The sequence below is a fragment of the Diceros bicornis genome, chromosome 2 (assembly GCF_020826845.1).
Source record: "Diceros bicornis minor isolate mBicDic1 chromosome 2, mDicBic1.mat.cur, whole genome shotgun sequence".
Lineage (NCBI taxonomy): Eukaryota > Metazoa > Chordata > Mammalia > Perissodactyla > Rhinocerotidae > Diceros > Diceros bicornis.
Genome location: NC_080741.1, coordinates 91,450,834 through 91,475,216, shown reverse-complemented (window position 1 = coordinate 91,475,216; position 24,383 = coordinate 91,450,834). Strand labels below are relative to the sequence as shown.

The 24,383-nt window shown below is 44.6% G+C and overlaps 1 protein-coding gene across 3 annotated transcripts in view; it reads right to left on the bottom strand.

Moving 5' to 3' along the window:
- CHCHD6 (coiled-coil-helix-coiled-coil-helix domain containing 6) overlaps positions 1-24,383 on the bottom strand; it is a 268,755-nt gene that overhangs the window by 221,180 nt on the left and 23,192 nt on the right. For all 3 annotated transcript variants that reach the window (XM_058566791.1, XM_058566804.1, XM_058566801.1), the window contains 2 exons: positions 23,365-23,437; positions 21,104-21,248 (listed from right to left, as the gene is read on the bottom strand). In XM_058566791.1, coding sequence (XP_058422774.1) covers positions 21,104-21,248; positions 23,365-23,437 — 218 coding nt within the window. The remainder of the gene's footprint in view (positions 1-21,103; positions 21,249-23,364; positions 23,438-24,383) is intronic.

The following is a 24,383-nucleotide window of genomic DNA, read 5'->3' as shown; positions in this document are numbered from 1 at the left end:
GAATCAGTTCACCTGGACTCTCTGTCACAGGTCCGTGGATGGGGGTGAAGAAGAGAAGAATAAATTATAACTTTCCCAACAACATACCACCCAGTCTGCCCCATTCCACAGAGAAGGAAACAGCATGGAAGAGCGAAGGAACCCAGGACAGGCTTGTCTGGCCCCAGGGCCCACACTCGTCCCCCTCGCTCTCCCAGAACAACATGTCCATTCCACCGAGCATCTGTGTGCCAAGCACCTGACATCACCTGCCCCCTTGGGTGATCCTCACAACCACCCACAAGGCAGGCTCATAATCCAGCCGTCATGCACTAAGGGCCATCCCTGGACTTAGGTGGCAGACTCTTAGTCCGGGACTGGACGCCACGTCTGGTTTTTATGCCCTCCCTCCACCCCTAGTTTGTATAAACTATCTGAGAAAACCAAAGTTCTTTTTTTGGTGTGTAATCAGCTAACAATACAGTTGAACCAGTTTTCACACAAGCCTACCTATAGTTTTCTTTTCTCCAAAAATTGTCACATCATATAACCACAAGGCCAGGGTACTTTAACTTTGACCTTAATAAAGAAAGTACTCAGGAGGCCTCACAGTGCCCTTCCAACTAACTATTCCAATTCTCTAAAATAATGAGGAGCCAGCCCTGATGGCCTAGGGGTTAAAGTTCAGCGCACTCCACTTCAGCGGTCCAGGTTCGGTTCCCAGGCACGGAACCACAGCACTTGTCTGTCAGTACCCGTGCTGTGGCAGTGGCTTACGTAGAAGAACTAGAAGGACCTACAACTAGAATATACAACTATGTATTGGGGTTTGAGGAGGAAAAGAAAAAAAGAGAGAGAGGAAGACTGGCAACAGACGTTAGCTCAGGGCGAATCGTTCCCAGCAATAAAAAAAAGAAAAAAAAAGGGAGTGACATCAGCAACATGGCAGAGCGAGCTGTTCTCTTTATCTCTCCCCCTTCAAAATACTACTCAACGGACATGCACTGATCAATGGAGGATACCCACACACCACAACAGGACACCTGAGACACCCACGCAGCTACACACCTGAAGGGGCAGGGACTGCCCCGGGGAGGTGATGGAGACAGGTGAGCACTCTCTGGCCCCCAGCAGCCCTGTGCACGTGTGTAACCACTCTCCCAGCTGGAGCACCCATAGTATTGCTGCGGCCCCAAGAGTGGGAGCACACCTCAGCATGACTGCAGGAACAGGTGATGGCAGCCCCGAGACCTGTGTGATCGCTTCCCGTCTGGTGGGAGAGCCCACAGAGCCACTGCAGTCCCCAGGGAGCAGCCAGGCTTGGACCCTTGGGGGAGGCCCTGCCTACCAAGCACAGTGGCCGGCATGACCAGTGGAAGAGGCAGTGGTGGATCTATGTTCCCAGGCAAAAGATTTCCTGGCTTCCGTAAATGCCCATAGTACCACTGCAGCCTCGAAGGGGAAGTGTTTCGATGCAACTGTGGGAGCAGGCAGTGGCAGCCCTGAGGCCCCGTGTAACTGCTTTCCCATCCAGTAGGAGAGCGCACAGTGCCGCCGCGGTCCCAGGCTTGGACCCCATAGGGAGCCCCCACCCACCAAGCACAGCAGCCAGCATGACCCTCAGAAGAGGTACTAGCAGATCTCCGTGCCCAGGTGAATGCTTCCCTGGCTTGCACAAGCACCCATAATACCCCACAACCCCCAGCAGACAGGGTGGGATCAGAAACACAGCTCCTGCTTGCCCCCAGCAGTGGCAAGTGGAATCTGCAACCGGATACTATCACAAATGCCCCAGCAAAAGAACAGTTCATCAAACACCATGAGAAACCACAGCAACAGTTCAGACCAGAAGGAAAATGACAATTGTCCAGAAACCAACCCTGACGTTACAGAAATTTAAAACTAAATGACAGAGAATTCAAAATCACTGTCATAAAGAAACTCAAGGAGTTAAAAGAAAACTCAGAAAGATAGTTCAATGAACTCAGGAATAAAATTAATGAGAAGAAGGAATACTTCACCAAAGAGATTGAAACTCTAAAAAAAAAAAACCAAGCAGAAATTCTGTACATGAGGAACACAATTAATGAAATAAAAAATAATCTAAATCTTTAAAATATAGAGCTAGGGGCCAGCTCTGTGACGAAGTGGTTAACTTCACATGCTCCACTTCAGCGGCCAGGGTTCATGGGTTCAGATCCTGGGCATGGACACACACACCACTCATCAAGCCATGCTGTGGCAGCGTCCCACATGCAAAGTAGAGGAGGACTGTCATAGATGTTAGCTCAAGGCCAATCTTTCTCGCCAAAAAAAATAGAGCTGATGTAATGGAGGGAAGAATTAGTGATTTAGAGGATAGAAATACAGAATTGCTTCAAGTGGAGGAGGAGAGAGAACTAAGATTTTTAAAAAATGAAGGAATTATCTGAGAAATATCCCACTCAATTAGGAAAAGCAACATATGGATTATAGGTATTCCAGAGGGAGAAGGGAGGAAGAAAGGAACAGAGAGCTTCTTCAAAGAAATGATAGCTGAGAACTTTCCAAACCTGGGGAAGGAACCAGACTTACAAATACATAAAGCCAAGAGAATTCCTAATTACATCAATGCTAAAAGACCGTCTCCAAAGCATATAATAGTAAAACTGGCAAAAGTCAATGACAAAGAAAAAAATATTAAGGGCAGCAAGGCAGAAGAAAATAACCTACAAAGGAAGCCCTATCAGGCTTTCAGCAGATTTCTCAGCAGAAACATTACAGAGAATGGAATGATATATTCAAAATACTGAAAGACAAAAGCTTTCAGCCAAGAATACTCTATTCAGTGAAAGTATCCCTCAGATAGGAAGGAGAAATAAAAGCTTTCTAAGATAAACAAAAGCTGAGGAAGTTCATCACCACTAGACCTCCCCTACAAGAAATGATCAAGGATGCCCGCATGCCAGACACAAAAACGCAAAGGTCAGGCCAGCCCCGTGGCTTAGCGGTTAAGTGCGCGCGCTCCGCTGCTGGCAGCCCGGGTTCGGATCCCGGGCACGCACCGACGCACCACTTCTCCAGCCATGCTGAGGCCGCGTCCCACATACAGCAACTAGAAGGATGCGCAACTATGACATACAACTATCTACTGGGGCTTTGGGGGAAAAAATAAATAAATAAATAAAATTATTAAAAAAAAAACGCAAAGGTCAACAAAGCTTTCGGCAAGGAAATAAATAGACAAAATCAGAAAACTGCAGCTCTCTTTCAGAACACGGAAGCAAATACTTAATCATAAGCTAAAAGATAAAGGGAAGGAAAACATCAAAAGTAACTATAAACACTTCAAGTTAGTTACAGACTTACAACACAAAACAATAACTTGTGACAACAATGACTCAGAAGGGGAAGCAGAAAGGGATGGAACGTGCTTAGGCTACTTGTAAGAGGCTATCAGAAAAGTGACTATCTCATCTACAAGGTCTTTCACACAGATCTCATAGATCTCACGGTAATCACTAAACAAAAAATCAGAGCAGAGCCACAGTTCATAAAAAAAGGGAAAACTGGGGGCCGGCCCGGTGGCATAGTGGTTAAGTTCCCACGCTTTGCTTTGGCAGCTTGGGGTTCACAGGTTCAGACCCCAGGTGCAGACTTACAAACTGCTCATCAAGCCATGCTATAGCAGCATCCCATATACAAAGTAGAGGAAGACTGGCACAGATGTTACCTAAGGGGCTGTCTTCCTCAAGCAAAAAGAGGAAGATTGGCAACAGATATTAGCTCATGGCCAATCTTTCTCACCAAAAAAAAAAACAAAAGTGAGAAAACCTCCATAGAAAACACCCAAAATGAAATGGCAGTCAGAAATACAAAGGAAGAGAAACAACGAAAACATAGAACAACTGGAAAACAACAGATAAAATGGTAGTAGTAAGCCATCATATATCAATAAGCACTCTAAATGTAAATGGATTAAATTCTCCAGTCAAAAGACACAGAGTGCCTGGATGGATTAAAAAACAAGACCCAACATTATGCTGCCTCCAAGAAACACATCTCAGCTCTAAAGACAAACATAGACTTAGAGTGAAGTGATGGAAGGTGATACTCCAAACAAATGGCAAACAAAAGAAAGCAGGTGTTTCTCTACTTGTATGAGACAAAGCAGACTTCAAGATAAAAAAGACAATGAGAGACAAAGAGGGGCAGTATATAATGATAAAAGGGACTTTCCACCAAGGGGACCTAACACTTATGAATATATATGCACCCAACACAGAAGCACCAAAGTATATAAAACAACAGACCTAAAGGGAGAAATTAACAGCAACACAATAATAGGAGGGGACCTCAACACCCCACTTACATCAACGGATAGACCACCCAGACAGAAACTCAACAAGGAAATAGTGGAATTAAATGAAAAACAAGACCAGATGCACTTAACAGATATATAGAAGACACTCCATCCAAAAACAGCAGAATACACAAAATTCTTCTCAAGTGCACATGGAACATTCTCAGAGATAGACCATATGTTAGGAAACAAGACAAGCCTCAATAAATTTAAGATTGCAATCATCTCAAGCATCTTTTCTGACCACAATGCTGTGAAACTAGAAATCAACTACAAGAAAAAAGCTGGGAAAGTCACAAATAAGTGAAGACTAAACAATATGCTACTGAACAACCACTGGATCAACAAAGAAATCAAAGGAGAAATTAAAAAATACCTGGAGACAAATGAAAATGAAAATACAACATACCGACTCTTATGGGATACACCAAAAGAAGTTATAAGAGGGAAGTTCATAGCCATAGAGGCCCACCTCAACAAACAAGAAAAATCTCAAATAAGTAATCTTAAACTACACCTAACAGAGCTAGAAAACGAAGAACATACAAAGCCCAAAGTTAGCAGAAGGAGAGAAATAATAAAAATTAGAGTAGAAATAAATAAAATAGAGACTAAAAAAACAGTAGTAAGGATCAATGAAACTAACAGCTGGTTCTTTGAGAAGATAAACAAAATTGACAAATACTTAGCCAGACTCACCAAGAAAAAAGGAGAAAAGTCTTAAATAAAATTAGAAATGAAAGAGAAGAAATCACAACAGAAATGACAGAAATACAAAGGATTATAAGATAATACTATGAAAAACTATATGCCCATAAAGTGGATAACCTAGAAGAAATAGATAAATTCTTAGACTCATACAACCTCCCAAAACTGAATCAAGAAGAAATAGAGAATCTGAATAGACTAACCACAAGTAAAGAGCTTGAAACAGTAATCAAAAACCTCCCAAAAAACAAAAGTCCAGGACGAAATGGCTTCTCTGGAGAATTCTACCAAAAATTCAAAGATTTAAGACCTCTCCTTCTCAAACCATTCCAAAAAATTGAAGAAGATGGAATGCTTCCTAACTCATTCTGTGAGGCCAACATTACCCTGATACCAATACCAGACAAGGAGAACACAAAGAAGGAAAATGACAGGCCATTATCACTGATGAACATAGATGTAAAAATCCTCAACAAAATACTGGCAAACCGAATACAGCAATATACTAAAGCATCATATACCATGATCAAATGGGATTTATACCAGGGACACAGGGATGGTTCAACATCCGCAAATCAATCAACGTGATATACCACATTAACAGAATGAGGAATAAAAATCACATCATCATCTCAGTAGACGCAGAGAAAGCATTTGACAAGATCCACCATCCATTTATGATAAAAACTCTCAATAAAATGGGTATAGAAGGAAAATACCTCAAGATAATAAAGGCCATATATGACAAACCCACAGCCAACATCATACTCAATGGTGAAAAACTAAAAGCCATCCCTCTGACAACAGGAACAAGACAAGGGTGCCCACTCTTGCGACTTTTATTCAACATAGTACTGGAGGATTTGGCCAGAGCAATCAGGCAAGAAAAAGAAATAAAAGGAATCCAAATTGGAAAGGAAGAAATGAAACTCTCACTGTTTGCAGACAACATGATCCTATATAAAGAAAACCCTAAAGAATCCACCAGAAAACTATTAGAAATAATTGACAACTACAGCAAAGTTGCAGGGTACAAAATCAACTTACAAAAATCAGTTGCATTTCTATACAATAATAACGAACTAGCAGAAAGAGAAATCAAGAATACAATCCCATTTACAATCGCAACAAAAAGAATAAAATATCTAGGAATAAACTTAACCAAAGAGGTGAAAGACCTATACACTGAAAACTATAAGACATTATTGAAAGAAACTGAAGAAGATATAAAGAAATGGAAAGATATTCCATGGTCACAGATTGGAAGAATAAACATAGTTCCAATATTCATATTACCTAAAGCAAACTACAGATTCAATGTAATTCCAATCAGAATGCCAATGACATTCTTCACAGAAATATAACAAAGAATCCTAAAATTTATATGGAACAAGAAAAGACCATGAATAGCCAAAGCAACCCTGAAATAAAGAACAAAGCTGGAGGCATCACAATCACTGACTTCATAATATACTACAAAGCTATAGTAATCAAAACAGCACGGTACTGGCACAAAAATACACATACAGATCAATGGAACAGAATTGAAAGCCCAGAAATAAAACCACACATACCTATGGACAATCTTCGACAAAGGAACCAAGAACATTAAACAGAGAAAAGAGAGTCTCTTCAATAAATGGTGTTGGGAAAACTGGACAGCTATGTGCAAAAGAATGAAAACAGACCATTATCTTTCACCATACACAAAAATTAACTCAAAATGGATTAAAGACTTGAATGTAAGAGGAGAGGAAGTCAAGATGGCGGCGTAGGCAGACTCTGAACTCACCTCCTCCCACTGACACAGCCAATTTACAACTACTCGTGGAAAAATTACCCCTGAGACAGAACTGAAAACTGGATAAGAGGAACTCCTGCAACAACGGACAATCCTAACTGAGGTAGAAGAGGCAGAAACTCCCATCTGGAGAGAAAAACGCTGCCTTCAGAAGCCACAGCGCTTCACGGTCGCCTGGGAGCAGCCCACAGGTACGCAGCCCTCCCTGGAGGAGCGGGGCCCTGAGCCGGGGAGCGCCCCCACTGGGTGCATTTTGTGGACCCAGCACAATTGAGATGAGTGGCAGAATATCTGACTTTGCCTGCTACTAAAACATTGGGGAGTACCCCCAGAAAACCCGGTTCACAAAGAAAATAAAACCGGCTCTTAAAGGGCCCATGTGCAAACTCACCCGTTTCAGAAAGCAACCTAAAATCACCAGAAAGAAAGGTGCACAGTGCTGTGGTGAAAAGAGACTCACCTAATAGGCCCTGAGTGCATCTCGGTGAGGGGTAAGACCTCTCCAGGGACTGGGACATTGGCGGCGGCCATTGTTGTGACCTGGTGTGGGCGTGCTGACACAGACACCATTGGAGTTCTCCCTGAGGCCTGCTAGCCCAGGGTCTGCCCCACCCACTAGAGCACCGATTTAATCCAGCTCAGCCAGGGCAGGCAGCCCACCCTAGAGACTGGCCCCACCCAACAACAAGCCTTTAGGCAACTTGTGGGCCTGCATAGATTGGTAACTGGATTCTCTGCAGCCTGGCAACTGAGCCCACTTCAGTAGGGGCAGGACGTGCACAAGGAGCGGGTGGAGAGCGTGGGGCAGTGGTGGAGTGTGTGGGGCTCCTGTCTTGGAAAGACTGGGTCCACTTCGGGAGGTCTGGGCGCGCACACGGGGCAGGACTGTGTTGACTGTGTGTGTGGACCTGTGGGCGGCAGGGCTTGTCAGCTGCAGAAGACTTGTTCTTCTCAAAGACCCACATAGGGGGTTTGCCCCACCTTCCAAAGCCTGAAACAATTGGGTGCTCTCTTGCCTGAGGCCAGCCCCACCCAGCTGCAATCCTCAGAGAGCTGACAAGAGACCTAATAGGCTAGAGGCTTATAGCAATTGTAAGGCCCTGAGCCTAAGAACCTGCCACACTGGGGGCCTACTCACTTAAAAGCAATACTGCAACACAAATGTGGTATTAGAACTTGCAGCCAACTGTGCTGGGGCTAACCACACCTGATAAAGAGACTGAAGGGCCCACAACAACTACAAGCAGCTGAGCATTACAACAGCTGGCCAGGAGCATAACTCGGCCTCCTTGGGTGCCTACAGGGAGAGCAAACAGGCCACAACAGAAGGACACACGTAGCCCACATCGGGGTCACCCCTGGAATATTGAGAACTGAGGGAAGCACACTGCAGGCCTCCTAAGCCATCACTTACATAAGGTCACCTATCCAAGAGCAGGAGACGTAGCTGACCTACCTAGCACGTAGACACAAGCACAGGGAAAGAGGCAAAATGAGGAGGCAAAGGAATACATTCCAAGTAAGGGAACAGGACAAAACCCCAGAAAAGGAACTAAGGAAACAGAAATGAGCAACCTACCTGACAGACAGTTCAAACAAAGAGTGTTAAGGATGCTCACTGATGTGGGGAGAAGAATAGATGAACTCAGTGAGAATGTCAACAAAGAAATGGAAGATATAAAAAAGAACCAATCAGAAATGAAGAATACAATACTGGAAATGAAAAATTCACTAGAGGGACTCAAAAGCAGAGTAGAGGATACAGAAGAACGGATCTGCGAGCTGGACGAAAGACTACAAGAAATTACCCAAGCTGAACAGGTAAAAGAGAAAAGAATTAAAAAGAGTGAGGACAGTCTAAGGGACCTCTGGGACATCAAGCGCACTAACATCCATGTTATAGGTGTCCCGGAAGGAGAAGAGCAAGACAAAGCGGCAGAGAATCTATTTCAAGAAATAATAGATGAAAACTTCCCTAACTTAAGGAAGGAAACAGACATCCAGATACAGGAAGCACAGAGAGCCCCAAACAAGATAAACCCAAGGAGGCCCACACCAAGACACATCATAATCAAAACGTCCAGAATTAAAGATAAAGAGTGAATCCGAAAAGCCGCAAGAGAAAGTCAAGTTACATACAAAGGAAACCCCATAAGGCTATCAGCTGACTTCTCAGCAGAAACCTTACAGGCTAGAAGACAGTGGCACGATATATTTAAAGTGCTAGAAGGAAAAAACTTACAGCCAAGAATACTCTACCCAGCAAGGTTATCATTCAAAATGGAAGGAGAGATCAAAAATTTCCCAGACAAGCAAAAATTAAAGGAGTTCGTCAACAAGAAACCAGTGCTACAGGAAATGTTAAAGGGACTGATTTAAGGGAAAAAGAGAAGACCACAAACAGGAAAAATTATCTATTTCCGTGATAAGAACGTAATGGATACAAATGCACAAAAAAGAGATTAGATATGATATCAAAAACATAAAAGGAGGGAGGAGGGGAGTTAAAGAGTAGTGCTTTCAGACACAGGTCAAACTAAAGAGACCATCAATTCTGTATAGAAGAATAAAGGAACAGAGAAGGACTACTAAATCACTGAGAAAAAAAAAAGTTTAAAAATGGCAGTAAGTACATACTTATCAATAGCTACTTTAAACGTCGCAATCTATAGATTCAATGCAATCCCTATCAAAGTTCCAACAACATTTTTCACAGAAATAGAACAAAGAATCCTAAAATTTATATGGAACAACAAAAGACCCCGAATAGCTAAAGGAATCTTGAGAAAAAAGAACAAAGCTGGAGGTATCACACTCCCTAATTTCAAAATATACTACAAAGCTATAGTAACCAAAACAGCATGGTACTGGCACAAGAACAGACACACAGATCAATGGAATAGAATCGAAAGCCCAGAAATAAACCCACACATCCATGGACAGCTAATCTTTGACAAAGGAGCCAAGAACATACAATGGAGAAAAGAAAGTCTCTTCAACAAATGGTGTTGGGAAAACTGGATAGCCGCATGCAAAAAAATGAAAGTAGACCCTTACCTTACACCATACACAAAAATTAACTCAAAATGGATTAAAGACTTGAATGTAAGATCTGAAACTATGAAACTTCTAGAAGAAAACATAGGCAGTACGCTCTTTGACACTGGTCTTAGCAACATATTTTCAAGCACCATGTCTGACCAGGCAAGAGAAACAATAGAAAAAATAAACAAATGGGACTACATCAAACTAAAAACCTTCTGTACAGCAAAGGAAACCATCATAAACGAAAAGACAACCTAATAATTGGGAGAAGATATTTGCAAACCATACATCTGATAAGGGCTTAATCTCCAAACTATATAAAGAACTCATGCATCTCAACAACAAAAAAACTAACAACCCAATTAAAAAATGGGCAAAAGACCTGAACAGACATTTCTCCAAAGAAGATATACACATGGCCAACAGACACATGAAAAGATGTTCAAAATCATTAACTATCAGGGAAATGCAAATCAAAACTACAATGAGATATCACCTCACCCCCGTCAGAATGGCTATAATTAACAAGACAGGAAACAACAAGTGTTGGAGAGGATGTGGAGAGAAGGGAACCCTTATACACTGCTGGTGGGAGTGCAAACTGGTGCAGCCACTATGGAAAACAGTATGGAGATTCCTCAAAAAATTAAGGGTAGAACTACCATATGATCCAGCTATTCCACTGCTGGGTATTTATCCAAAGAACTTGAAAACACCAATGCATAAAGATACATGCACCCCTGTGTTCATTGCAGTGTTATTCACAATAGCCAAGACTTGGAAGCAACCTAAGTGCCCATCAAGAGACGAATGGATAAAGAAGATGTGGTATATATACACAATGGAATACTACTCAGCCATAAGAAACGATGAAATCCAGCCATTTGTGACAACATGGATGGACATTGAGGGTATTATGCAAAGCGAAATAAGTCAGAAGGAGAAGGTCAAATACCATATGATTTCCTTCATTAAGTAGTAGATAATAACAACAATAAACAAACACATAGAGACAGAGATTGGATTGGTGGTTACCAGAGGGGAAGGGGGGAGGGGGGAGGGTGAAAGGGATAATTCAGCACATGTGTGTGGTGATCGGTTGTAATTAGTATTTGGGTGGTGAACATGATGTAATCTGTGCAGAAATAGAAGTATAATGATGTACACCTGAAATTTATACAATGTTATAAACCAATGTTACTGCAATAAATAAAAAATTAAAAAAAAAAAAAGACTTGAATGTAAGACCTGAAATCATAAAACTCCTAGAAGAAAATATAGGCAGTACGCTCTATGACATGGGTCATAGCAGCATCTTTTCGAATACCATGTATACTAAGGCAAGGGAAACAAAAGAAAAAATAAACAAATGGGACTACATCAGACTAAAAAGCTTCTGCAAGGCAAAGGAAACCATGAACAAAATGAAAAGACAACCCATCAACTGGGAGAAAATATTTGCAAATCATATATCCAACAAGGGGTTAATCTCCAAAATATATAAAGAACTCATACAAGTCAACAACAAAAAAAACAAACAACCCGATCAAAATATGGGCAAAGGATATAAACAGACATTTTTCCAAAGAAGATATACAGATGGCCAACAAGCACATGAAAAGATGTTCAACATCACTAATTATTAGGGAGATGCAAATCAAAACTACAATGAGATATCACCTTACACAGTCAAAATGGCTATAATTACCAAGACAAAAAATAACAAACGTTAGAGAGGCTGTGGAGAAAAGGGAACCCTCATACACTGCTGGTGGGAATGCAAACTGGCACAGCCACTATGGAAAACATTATGGAGGTTTCTCAAAAAGTTAAAAATAGAAATACCATACGATCCAGCTATCCTACTACTGGTTATTTATCCAAAGAACTTGAAATCAACAATCCAAAGAGATCTACGCACACCTATGTTCACTGCAGCGTTATTCACAATAGCCAAGACATGGAAGCAACCCAAGTGCCCATCAACTGACGAATGGATAAAGAAATGTGGTATATATATATACAATGGAGTACTACTCAGCCATAAAAATAGACAAAATCCTCCCATTTGCAACAACATGGATGGACCTTGAGAGTATTATGTTAAGTGAAATAAGCCAGACAGAGAAAGACAAATACCACACGATTTCACTCATATGTGGAAGATAAACAAACACATGGACAAAGAGAACAGATTAAAGGTCACCAGAGGGGAATTTTGTTGGGGGGTGGGCATAAGGGGTAAAGGGGCACACAATATGGTGATGGATAAAAATTAGACTATTGGTGGTGAGCACGATGCAGTCTATACAGAAACTGATAAATAATAATGTACACCTGAACTTACACAATGTTATAAACCATTATGACCTCAATAAAATAAAAAAAATAATAAAAAAAAGAATTACACAGGAGCAATAACAGTAGAAGCAGCCTTCAACAAAAACAAAAATAGTCTGTTACATACTCATGACTACACAGGATTAAAATAATTCCAAGAGAAGATAATTTAGAAAAATGCATTTAATTATAAAAAAAATTTTAAATAAAAAAGCAATGGCATAAATCAAAAACAAGTCCTCATCACAAGAAAAAAATAAATAAAATAAAATAATGAGATGCACCTACCCTTGTTCTTTGAGCAAATGCAGCTGCACACGGGACACGGCAATGGTCAGCTGCATGGTATGTCCCTTTATACCTGCCTTGTGGAGACCCCACCTACCCCGTGGAAGGACTGGCCCTATACATCAGTAGCCATGTAGGAACTGGCCATTCAGAGAAGGAGTGAGAGCAGTCATATTACTTTGCCCTTTTCATTTTCCTTGGGGTATGAAGAGTGCTTGAAAGTGATGACAATAAAAGGAAAGAGTGAAATTAATTTGGTATTGGTTATGAGAACCTTCTTCCTTAACTATGTTGTTTAAAAGACTTGGCGGTGGAGCAGAACTGAACAAGACACCTTCCATGCATCCCCCGAGGCAGGTGCACAGGGCCTGCTGACACTCGAGAGCCAGGCAGGCGCCGCAGAGAAGCCCCATGGCACTACAGGCCCTATACCCACCACCACGCAGCAGCCGCTTGCAGCTGGGGGAGGTGCAAGGAAGCATGCTGGGACACAGAAAAGCAGGGCCTCCAAAAAGTAGGATGGGAAAGCAGGGGAGCACAGACAAACCCTGCAGTGCCCAGACCCTAAGCCCTACTGAACAGAAGGTCTTGGTCAGAGAGTTTGAAGTCAAAGCAACAACAGAGCCCACACCTTGCTCAACTAGATTTACTCAGCCTACCACAGAAATGGCCTGTCAAAAGAGGGAGAGTGGCAGTGTCTGGGCATAAACACTATTTTCCTCAGTCTCTCCTGTTCTTCTGCACATGATGTCCAGCATCAACCAAAAGTTACAAGCTGGGGCCGGCCCGGTGGTGCAGCGGTTAAGTGCGCACACAGCGCTTCAGCGGCACGGGGTTCGACGGTTCGGATCCCAGGCGTGCACCGATGCACCGCTTGTCAGGCCACGCTGTGGTGGCGTCCCATATAAAGCAGAGGAAGATGGGCACGGATGTTAGCCCAGGGTCAATCTTTCTCAGCAAAAAAGAGCAGGATTGGCAACAGATGTTAGCTCAGGGCTGATCTTCCTCACAAGAAAAAAACAAGTGACAAGCCACATAAAGCTACAGGACAATGGGACCCACTACCAACAGAGGAGGTAGACATGGAACCAAACCTAGAGACGACCTGGATGTTGGGACAATCATATAGAGACTTCAGAATAACTATGCTAAATACGTTTAGAGGATCCACAGGAAAAGGTGGACCACATGTGCAAATGACGGGGAATTTCAGCAGAGAAATGGAAACTATAAAAAGTGCCAAATGTAAAAAGAATCAGGAGTTAAAATGAAAGTTCATGACTCTTTCCAAAGAGCCTACCGGGCTGTCTCCAGAAAAATCCTCATTCTACAGATCAGAAGACTGAGGCCATCAGATACCACCACGCAGTGAAACGTCTCACGGGAATAATAACCACCGAGGCACTGGCACCACCACCAACGTCCGCGCCCCCCAGCTTCTTGAGGCATCTGGCTACTCAGAGAGACTGAAAAAGTTAAAATCTCTGGAGCTGCGCTGGGGATCAGCAAACTACAGCCCACCAGTCAAATTCAACCTACAGCCTTTCTTGGTACAGCCTCTGTGCTAAGAATGGTTTTTATATTTACTAGAGCTGTAGAAACAACAACAAAGAATATGTGACAAAGACCATATGTGGCCTGCCAAGTCTAACTATTTCCTCTCTGGCTCTTTACAGAGAAAGGTTGTCAACCTCTGATATAATCTACGAAAAAAACCAGCAAGACTTAAGGAAGCAAAGAAAGGGGCTCTGGATGGCATGCTCTGATGTTTTTTCCGATTATGCTTGGTACCAGCCATCTAGGTGCCAAGAGGTAGATCTCATAGGAATTCAAGATCTCCGTCTGCAGCTCAAACTGGAGGAGGCATAAGGACAAGGCCACCAGGGTCCCCAAGCCACTCAAGTTCTGAAACAAACAGCCACTCCACATAGCTGCTCCAGATGTCAGGTGTCCTCAGCTGCATGTCAAGTAGAGTACTTCCTGACCCCAGGCCTGAGTCACTAAAGTCCCAGTCTCTGCCTGGTTCCCCACAAGTTAAACCAAAGTCCATAAGTCTCTGACTAGGAGTCATATAAAATTCTTTCTAGTTGACTCCAAGATATCATTATACTAAAAGTTTGTTTTGCTTTGTTTTGTTGTTTGAAAAGGTCAGGCCCTCCATTCTCAAGAAGGCTGATGTGGGTACTTGTTTCTACCTATTTGAATGGGGCACTGCACTGAGGCCTCAAGGAGCTGACCAAGGACCGCTGTACAGAAGTCTCCACAGCAGGAGGTGCGGCCCCACACCCTGTCCACGAGAAACCTGCCATTCCATGCCTGTCCACTGTGTGCTACAGTTTGCTGAGAGCTACAGAGAAAACCAAAATGATCACAGCATGGCTCCTCTCAAGGAGCTTATGATCTGAGGAACAAGACTTACAAAGACGTAGGAAGGGAGGATTAGGAAGACAGGCTACAGCTATAGTAAAACCAAAATAAACCTACCATCTCACTCATGATTCAGAAAACTGTAATTCAAAACTCTTAAATCTGATATTTTCTTAAAACCCTGATTATAGAGTTCATACAGCGAAGGTGGCAGCTTCTTAGAGTGTCTGAACAATGAAAAGAATGCAACAATATAGTCATGGCTTGCTTAATGATGTGGATACGTTCTGAGAAATGCATCATTAGGTAATTTTGTTGCTGTGCGAACATCACAGAGTATACTTAGACAAACCTAGATGGTATAGCCTGCTACACACCTAGGCTATGTGGTACTGATCTTATGAGACCCATCGTGACATATGCGGTGTGTTGTTGACTGAAACGTCGTTATGTGGCACGTGACTGTAGATCAAAACTCCCCTGAAAATTGGAGAGCAGAGCAGGACAGCCACTCTTCCTGTGTGAGGCCTTAGGCTAGACAGGCACATCCAGGTAGAGAAGCACTCACTTACCACCCTCTGTCCAGTGGAAAGATTTGGTCCCAACCTCTTCATCTGCCATTTAGGATTCTTCCCAGCGTTCAATGTTCAGTAGGAGAGGCTATCCCTTCTTGTGTGTCTCTTTTGAGGATTAAGAAAAGAGGGGGCCGGCCCCATGGCTTAGCAGTTAAGTGCGCACGCTCCACTACTGGCAGCCTGGGTTCGGATCCTGGGCACGCACCGACGCACCACTTGTCCAGCCATGCTGAGGCTGTGTCCCACATACAGCAACTAGAAGGATGTGCAACTATGACATACAACTATCTACTGGGGCTTCAGGGAGAAAAAGGGGAAAAAAAAGAGGAGGATTGGCGATAGATGTTAGCTCAGGGCCGGCCTTCCTCAGCAAACAGAGGAGGATTGGCATAGATGTTAGCTCAGGGCTGATCTTCCTCACAAAAAAAAAAGAAAAGAAAACCTTCCTCCAAAGGTCTCCATCAGACTTCCAGAATTTCATTCCAGGCCCACACCTAAACTGACCTCTCCTGCCGGCCACACCTGCCGCTCCCCTAGGTGCCAGCCAAATGGCTTGTGTCCTCCCAGCCTCGGCCTTTGCTCCTGCAGTGTCCTTCATCTGCAACACTCTTTCTCACGCTTCTCCACCTGGCAAAATTCTCTTCAGTCTTCCAGATCCAGCTCACATGTCACCTACTCTTAGAAGACTTTCCCACCCTACCAAGAAGAGGCCATTTTTGCCCCCTCCTTCCTCCTCTAGTACCTTCCTGTCCCTCTGATATGATACTGTAACACTGTATGGTCACTTCTGAGAACATTTAACTCTCCTAATGAACAGATCTTCTCAAGGACAGGCGCTGTATCTTATTTATTTCCATTTATCAAGAAACTAATCCAGTACCTAACACATAACAGGCATACAGAGAATACATATATAAAATAATAAAAGAATTCCTCACCAAAAAAGAAAAGAAATGAAAGTTTTTACTTTCTATCAGGTGTAGTGCAATCTCATATACCTAATAATATGTGTCAGGAATCCAACAGGCAAGGTCTCATTCTCCCCCAAAGTAAAGCTTCTGCCAGGCCTTTATTACTCTACCCACTGGATTTTTAAAGCTCTGCCCATCAGAAGACTAAGCCCTAGAAACCTCTCTGTTCTTTCTTATTTCTCTCTAGAATGTTTGATGTGGACTCCAAACTTCCTCCCCCCATTCAGAGGAAAGCACACCTCACATAGGCTCCATTGACACCCAGGGCCTTCGCCCCAATTATAACTGGGGCTATACCAGTCTGCAAGTGACAGGAAACATGCATAAACATACTCAAAAACAGTTCATCGCTGCTGCACTAGATGGAGAATGGTAACACTTTTGTCATCAGAAGTAGGTTATAAAAATTATTACCTTTCCTTGTCATTAGTTTTATGAACTTTTCCCAATAATGAGCTGAATCATTCCCTCATAAGAGGATTAAAAAATCAATAATGTAAAAGTCAGAAGCAAAGAGACAGGGCAGAAGAGCACATTAAATGTCAAACTGCACTCAGCACACTTGAAAGGAAATCCTCTAGACAAGGCTACAGGCTCAAGGGTGCGGGGCTCGAGGCACTGATCAAAGAAGGCACCAGGGAGAAGTAGGCAGCCAGCTCATTTGGCCAGCGACTGTGCCAGGTCTGCCTCGGGGTCCAGCCTGGCCCCATGCCTAGGAGGATGTGCTGTGATCCAAACACCAGGGCCTTATGTGCTCTATCCAGCAGGCTCCTTCAATCCTTGCATGTGGAACACTCAGTTGAGAAAAGAAAATTCTCTATGCTTCTGCTCAGGTTCTTATTTCCAGCCTTCTCCTCTTATTTAAATCCTCCACAGTACAGTTTAGAAATTAACTTCCCTAAAAGCACCTGCCAATCACACCAACCCAAACGGAAGTAACAGCTATAGCATCACTCAGCACCTGGGTGAGTGCCTCACATGCCTGTTGACTTACAGAACAGGGCCTGGTACGAGCTTCCCTTCTCTTCTTTTCTCATTGAGTACTGAATGTGACTGTAAGCCTTCAAAACCAAGCTTGTACGTCTCTTTGCATGTGCTTAGCACCAAGCAACAGAAACCAACTTCAGCTAACTTAAGCAAAAGAGAGTTGACAGCTGGTTATCAGCAGATGCTCTAATCCTCAAAAGGGCAGGAGGACCAGACAGAAACCAATGGCACCCCAGAGGCGTAGGAGACAGTAAAACAACCTCTCAGGATGACTGTCCTGATCAGCAGGCCTCAGCTGCAATGAATAATCCCACCCTGGCCTCCTCACTGATTCAAAATAGAAAGTCCCCGGAGAGGGGATCTGACCAGCTGTCCTTGGGCCCTGTGCCAGACCCTGCCTGTACCATGGCAGGGGAAGAGAGGGGATGTAGCTTCCATAGAGGAAGTTGGGCACTGGAATTGCAATCCCACCAAGATGACACACAACAGGAAACAGGTAAGTTCCCAAAAGGAAACAGGGGCACCAACTGCCTGGAAAAATGGATGCTGAACAGTCAAACAATGGGAACACCCACAAAAGTAGGTAACAGACACTCTCAAAATGAGAGAAGTTATCTGCTTCACTATTCCATAGGAACACTGGTTGAGAACGGCATTATCCATCCAGGGATTTGGGGGAAAAAATTAAGATGTATCTTCTCTATTCTAAAGTTACCCTTCCTTTAAAAAAAAACCCACACACCTTCACTGAAGGTCATTTAAGTTCCTTCTCACTTGTAAAGGTCCTCCTCCAGGGACAGTCCAGAGGAGGGGCCCAGCCTTCTCCTCTACAGGTAGAAGAAGGGAAGCTGTGACTTCTCTTTCACTGTAATTAACACATTCCAGGTGACAATGAAGATATACCACACCTACAGGCTGCAATTTTCCACGCTCCATGACTGTCCCAGGTGGCCAACTATTTTCCCTCATTCCGTATTGATTAAGCCTTCACCCCTAGGACCAGGGTCCTTTTGACTTGGATGTCAGGCTGCAGAGAAGTGACAACCTGCCCCTCAGAGACTAACTGCAAGAGACTCTAAAACTGTGTGCTCACCTCAGTTTCTCTCTGCATCAACTGATTCTTCACCAGGATGCCACAGGGTTCTAAAAACGCACGTCAGATCACATCATTCCCATCCTCACAAACTTCTGGGAATCCTCCGTGGCTTCAGAGTTGCTGTAGAATGCTTTGTGGGTTAACTCCTCAAGGAGTCCAAGACCTTCTATAATCTGGCTTCACATCTTGCTCACCTCTTCTCTCACTGTGTCCCATCACCTCCTTGATACCTGCCTGGCTCAGCCCAGCTGCTCCCTTGGCCTGGGGGCTCACATTGCTCAAGGCTGAGGTCAAATGCATCTCTGTCACCAGCGGTTGACACCACTGCCTTTGCATTCCCACACATATTATCTTTACCTCCATTTCATACTTACTGTAACCGATTTGGCCTTTACAAAGTTGTTGGTTTAAGTCTGTCTTCTCCACTAAACTGAAAATTTCCCAAGGGCAAGGATCCTACATTGTTCATATTTCCCAGAGGGTCTAGTTCAACCAGCATTTCTGTGCCTATGGCACGCTTTGAACATCTGTGCAGAAGCCTTCCCCTCCTGGGAGGGCACAGTTCCAAGTGGTGATCTCACATCTCTCCAACTTCCTTCCGGGGAGCACAGCGTGCACCAGGCCACCCACCTGAAGCAGGGCAGGGCTGCTCCTGGTCTCCCAGCCCATGGTCTTTGAAGCATATATCAGATGCTGCTACAGCCATCTGTCCCTCCCCCACACCTTCCTTGCCATGATACGGTTTATATTAGGAACTAAATATTTGGTCTTCATCCCTCCCTGTCTGTTTCTGGCAGAGAGCTCCTAAAACCCTTGGAATTTCCTAAGTGATGAGAGAGATAAAGGTGTTTTTTGTTATGCTAATAAGGTGACTTTTGGAAAGCACCTAAGGGTGGGGGCTTGTTGCCAGTGGAGTCAACCATGTGATTAGAGGGTTGGAACTTTCAGTCCCATCCCCCATCTCCGAGGGGAGAGAGGCTGGAAGTTGGATCAATTGCCAATGGCCCATGAGTTAATCAATTATGCCTATGTAATGAAGCCTCCACAAAAACCCAAAAGGATGGGGTTCCAAGAGCTTCCAGGTTGGTGAACACATGGAGGTGCTGGGAGAGTGGCTGCACTTAGAAAGCATGGAAGTTCCACGTCCTTTCCCCATACCTTGCCCATGTATTTCTTCCATCTGGCTGTTCTGAGTTATCTCCTTTTATAATAAACTGGTAATCTAGTGAGTAAAATGTTTCTCTGAGTTTTATGAGCCGCTCTAGCAAATTAATCGAACCCAAGCAGGGGGTCGTGGGAACCTCTGATTTACAGCCAGTTGGTCAGAAGCACTGGACTTCAATTGGTGTCTCAAGTAGGAGGGTGGTGGGGGGTAGAGGGCCGTCTTGTAGGACCAAGCCCTTAACCTGTGGAATCTGAGGCTATCTCTGGGTAGACAGTGTCAGAATTGAGTTGAATTGTAGGACACTCAGCTAGTGTCGGAGAATTCCTTAGATGTGTGGGGTAAAAGCCCCACATACTGGAATTGGGAGAATTATTACTTCCCGTCAGTCCTAATTCTGTCCAGATGCCCACCTCTCCCCCAAGCTGTGACTAGAAAAGAGCCCTAGCTCCAGTCAGCGGAGCCCTCCCTGTTCTCTCTGCCGAGGCCTGGCTTAGCCACGGGCACCTGGTGCGATCCAGGCCAGTGTGATATAAGAAGACTTCGCCAGGGGCTTCCAGGAAAGTTCTCCTTGCCGACAGAGCCAACACAGCCTCTCTTCTTCTGCTGAGTGTTATCCTGTCTGTATGAGTCCTGGGGGGCGGTAGCAGCCATTGTTTAACTGTGGGGACAGATGGCCTGAGGACGCCCAGGCACGCTGAGGATGGCAGAGCGGAAGGAGGAGAAGAACCTGGTCCATGATGACGCCAGTGAGCCAGTGAGCCACTGAATTAGTCAACCCTGGGGCTCTTCTTGATTTCTCTATTGTGAACTAAAGCCTTCACTTACAGCAGAAAGAGTCCCAACAGCCTCCCATCAATTAAATGTACTAATAACAATAACAGCAATAATAGCACACTTGCACAATGCTAGGCACATGCTAAACCCTGGACAGTTATTGTCTCCTCTAATCCCCTGGGCAATCCTATGTGTAACCATCATGATCTTTGACCAAGGCTCACAGGCACGGGAGGATGAGCCCAAGCCAGTAAGTAGGGAGCTAGGATTTGCACCCAGGCTGCCTCACTAAAAATTATGCTCTCTATCTCACTTATTGCATGGCCCCAAGCCCCCAGTCCTATCCCTTCACAGCCTCCTGGCACACATACCACCACAGCACTTACAACTGCGAAGTTTCAGAGTGGGACCAGACCGCTGAATGATCCAACCCTTATCCTATAAACCTGAGGCCCCAGAGACTGAAAACACAGGTCAGAGGCAGCAAAGTAAAGCCGTGACAGAGCCAGGGCTACAAGAACTCAAGGTGCTGGTCGCTAGAAAGACACCCCTTCCACAGAGGTGAGGCGGAGCCCAGGCTTCAGATACATCAGGTGCCAGGGCCAGACCTCTGCTTCCCAGTGCTGCTCAGCACAAAAGGCCAGCTCAGGAAGATCTGCACTCACCAGCTGGGCTGACTTCCACTTCTCCTGGTCAATGCTGCCCTCCCCACCCTGCAGGGACACACGCTGGTGCTGCGTGGCTGCCTCTCTCTCCCTCGTGACCACCTGGAACAGCTCGTCCTGGACTGTGGCCTGCTCCTGTTTATACCTGTGCCAGAAGAGAGATGAGGAGAAGCAGATGCAGACGGCATGACTGGCAGAAGGTAGCCAAGAAAAGGTATGTGCACTCACTTCAGCTGGCCGGGGACTGGGATCTGTGGGCCAGTGGAACTCTGAGGCCAGCCAGAAAGGGTCAGGCATCAGTGACACTCCCCAAGGCAAGAGGATACAGTGACACTTTCTCAGCCAGGACAATACGATTAGGAACAAAAGGAGCCCTGACCACAAGGTGAGGAATCAGACAGCCACACGCCAAATGAGAGATTCTCAGGGCAGGGGTTCAATCCCGTGTTAGCCAGTCCTTCAAAGTGTGTAGGCAGCATGGAGAGCCCCCCTCCCCTACTTCCACATGAGAGCTTGAAGGTTTTAGATAGCAGCAGCCCTTGGTTTTGAACATTTAACTCTTCATCCTGAATGTGTTTCTACCGTTTGACCTATCTCTGGGCATTCTGCCTGGTAAAATAATCCTAAAGAGAGAAAGAAGTTATTAGTACTAAGATGCTCTTAGAAGTATTATTTACTATAGTGTAAAAAATGCAAAAAACTTAAATGTCCAACAACAAGGTCAAGTTAAAGGACATATGATACAATCAAGCGATGGTACATTACATCGTCACTGGACAACAGTCTTACATTTGTTTATAGGTTGAACCTAAAAATTGAGAACCAAAAAACAATACTTTTAGCAATAAAAATGTTTATAAAGCAGGTGTAATAAAATGGAAAATAATTATAAGATAAGTGAAAATAGCAACATATAAAATTATATATGACTTTGAAAAAATAATCCTAAACTAGGGGAAAGAAGACCTTTGAAAGAAATACTCCAAAATATTAACGGATTATCTTGAGATGAGGAATCTATGGGTGATTTTTTTCATTTGATATATTTCCTAAGTCTTTCATTAGCATATATTACTTGAATATTTTTTAAATGTTTAAAAGTACAAAAAAGTTAGCTTAGTTATTTTAGTTAGCTATTTTTGGAGAGGCCTCCTAGGATTAGGGAGGGGCATTTCTTAGAATGTGGGTCTTAATCCATGACAATGGAACAGACCCAGCATGGCTGATCTCCTGAAGGAAGCAATCTAACGGTGCCGGTGCCGACACAGGGCCCCTGAGCTAACTTACCGGGTCCTTTGTTACAGAGGCCAACGTCCTCAAGGGTGTTAAGAAGTTGATCAGTAACAACTACAGGCAGCATTCACCGAGAACTCTGTGTGCCAGGCACGGTGCTTAAGTGCTTTATGTGCATTAACATGTTTAATCACGACAGTTAAGGACAGAGGTACTCCAGATACGCCCTTCTCAGAGGCCTAGAGAGATGCAGTGATTTTCCAGGGTCACGTAACTAGTAAGTCACGGAATCAGGATGCAAACCTGCACTCTGAGGGCCTCTGTGCCTTAGCCACTGTTCCACAGCCTCAGGGGAGGGGAAGCAGGTCCCAGTTCAGAGGTGTGGCCAGCTCTTGGGGGTTGTGACCTGTGCTGATGGGAAGTCACCAACATCCTGGAGCCAGCCCATCTAGGCAACTACAGTCAGAATTGTGAGGGTTCCTTTTTCTTCTTCTGAAAATATGCCTGCGTGCACGCACAGGCACAGAAGGTCCAACCACGCAGCTATTTAGTCCTAGCTTTTCTGTGTGTGTGTGAGGAAGATTAGCCCTGAGCTAACATCTGTTGCCAATCCTCCTCTTTCTGCTGAGGAAGACTGGCCCTGGGCTAACAACCGTGTCCATCTTCCTCTACTTCATATGGGATGCCGCCACAGCACGGCTTGATAAGCCATGCGCATAGGTCCACGCCCAGGATCCTAACTCATGAACCCAGACCGCCGAAGCGGAACACGCAAACTTAACCCCTACGCCTACAGCACCAGCCCTGGTCCTAACTTTTTAAAGTGAACTTTTAAGAACATTAGCAATCAACTCCCCCATGCCCCTTTCGGTGCTTCTTCTTCTTTACACTAGGACCATGGCCACCTATACAATAGGGTTGTACTCCACCACCACACAATACATGAGACAAACCCTCGGGCCTCCGGGCAGGGAGAGGGACACGGTGAGGAAGCACGGAGCCAGAGGTGATGGGGCACTGGGGCTTACCTCTTGAGGAGATCCTCCTCTGCCCCCGAGGGCTGCCGGCCACCACTGTACTCCGACCTGGGCAGTCTGGAGGCTGCAAAGGGACGAGAAGGAAAGGCCTGTCAGCAACACCTCAGGATCAATGAAGTCATGGTGGGCATCCAGGAAGGGGGCTCAGGAGTGCACCCATGGACCGCTGTGCCCCATAGACAGACACAGAACACATCCTGATGCGGCTGCTCCAGAGCACGATTGCCGGAAGGCTGCTCTGCTCTCTCATTCTGCACCAGGGCTGCTGACTGTGCTCGGCTGGCAGCTGGCACAGCCGCTTGAGAGCAATGTGCAAGTCCATCCCTCCTCACTCCACAGTTACTTGGAATCAGGGTCATCTCCTAAACACAGGCCAGGGATGGCTGAGGAAACAACTGCTCTGCTTCATGCTGAAAGGACAGCCTCCAGGGTCTCGGTTTTGGCATGGCAGAGGGGAGGACAGAGTAGGCTCCTTAAACCTTGTTACCCTTAGTATCCCATTCTACAGATTTCTAACCCTGAATGTGGCAAACACGCCATATTAATGATATTTACATATCATTTAACCTGCATCACCTCTAGTATCATTGGGCTCTTTAAGTTGTTACAGTAGGGCTACCTTTTGACTGCCATGAACTTAGGGATCTCTGAGCCAATCCAATTCACTCTACTCTCTCCACCACTTGGTGATACTGAAAGTTTTGTTACTCCATCTCCCCTCAGCCTTCACCCTTCCCCAACCATCTTTCAGACAAGCTCAACTTTTCTGTGGCCTTGGCCAAATGTCCTACACTCTCAACATAGGTTTCTAAAGCAGCAGATTTAGAACTAGGACTGCACAAAATACTACAAAAGAGCCAAGCTTTGTGAAAGAATATGTGAGGATTTGCTATTCTACTCCCAAGACCTTTTAGAGCATGCTGAACTCAGAGACTGGAGCACTCAACCCTCAGGGAGGCACTTCCAAAAGTAATCATCCTATGATTCACACCTTCCAGAGTACCTCTCAC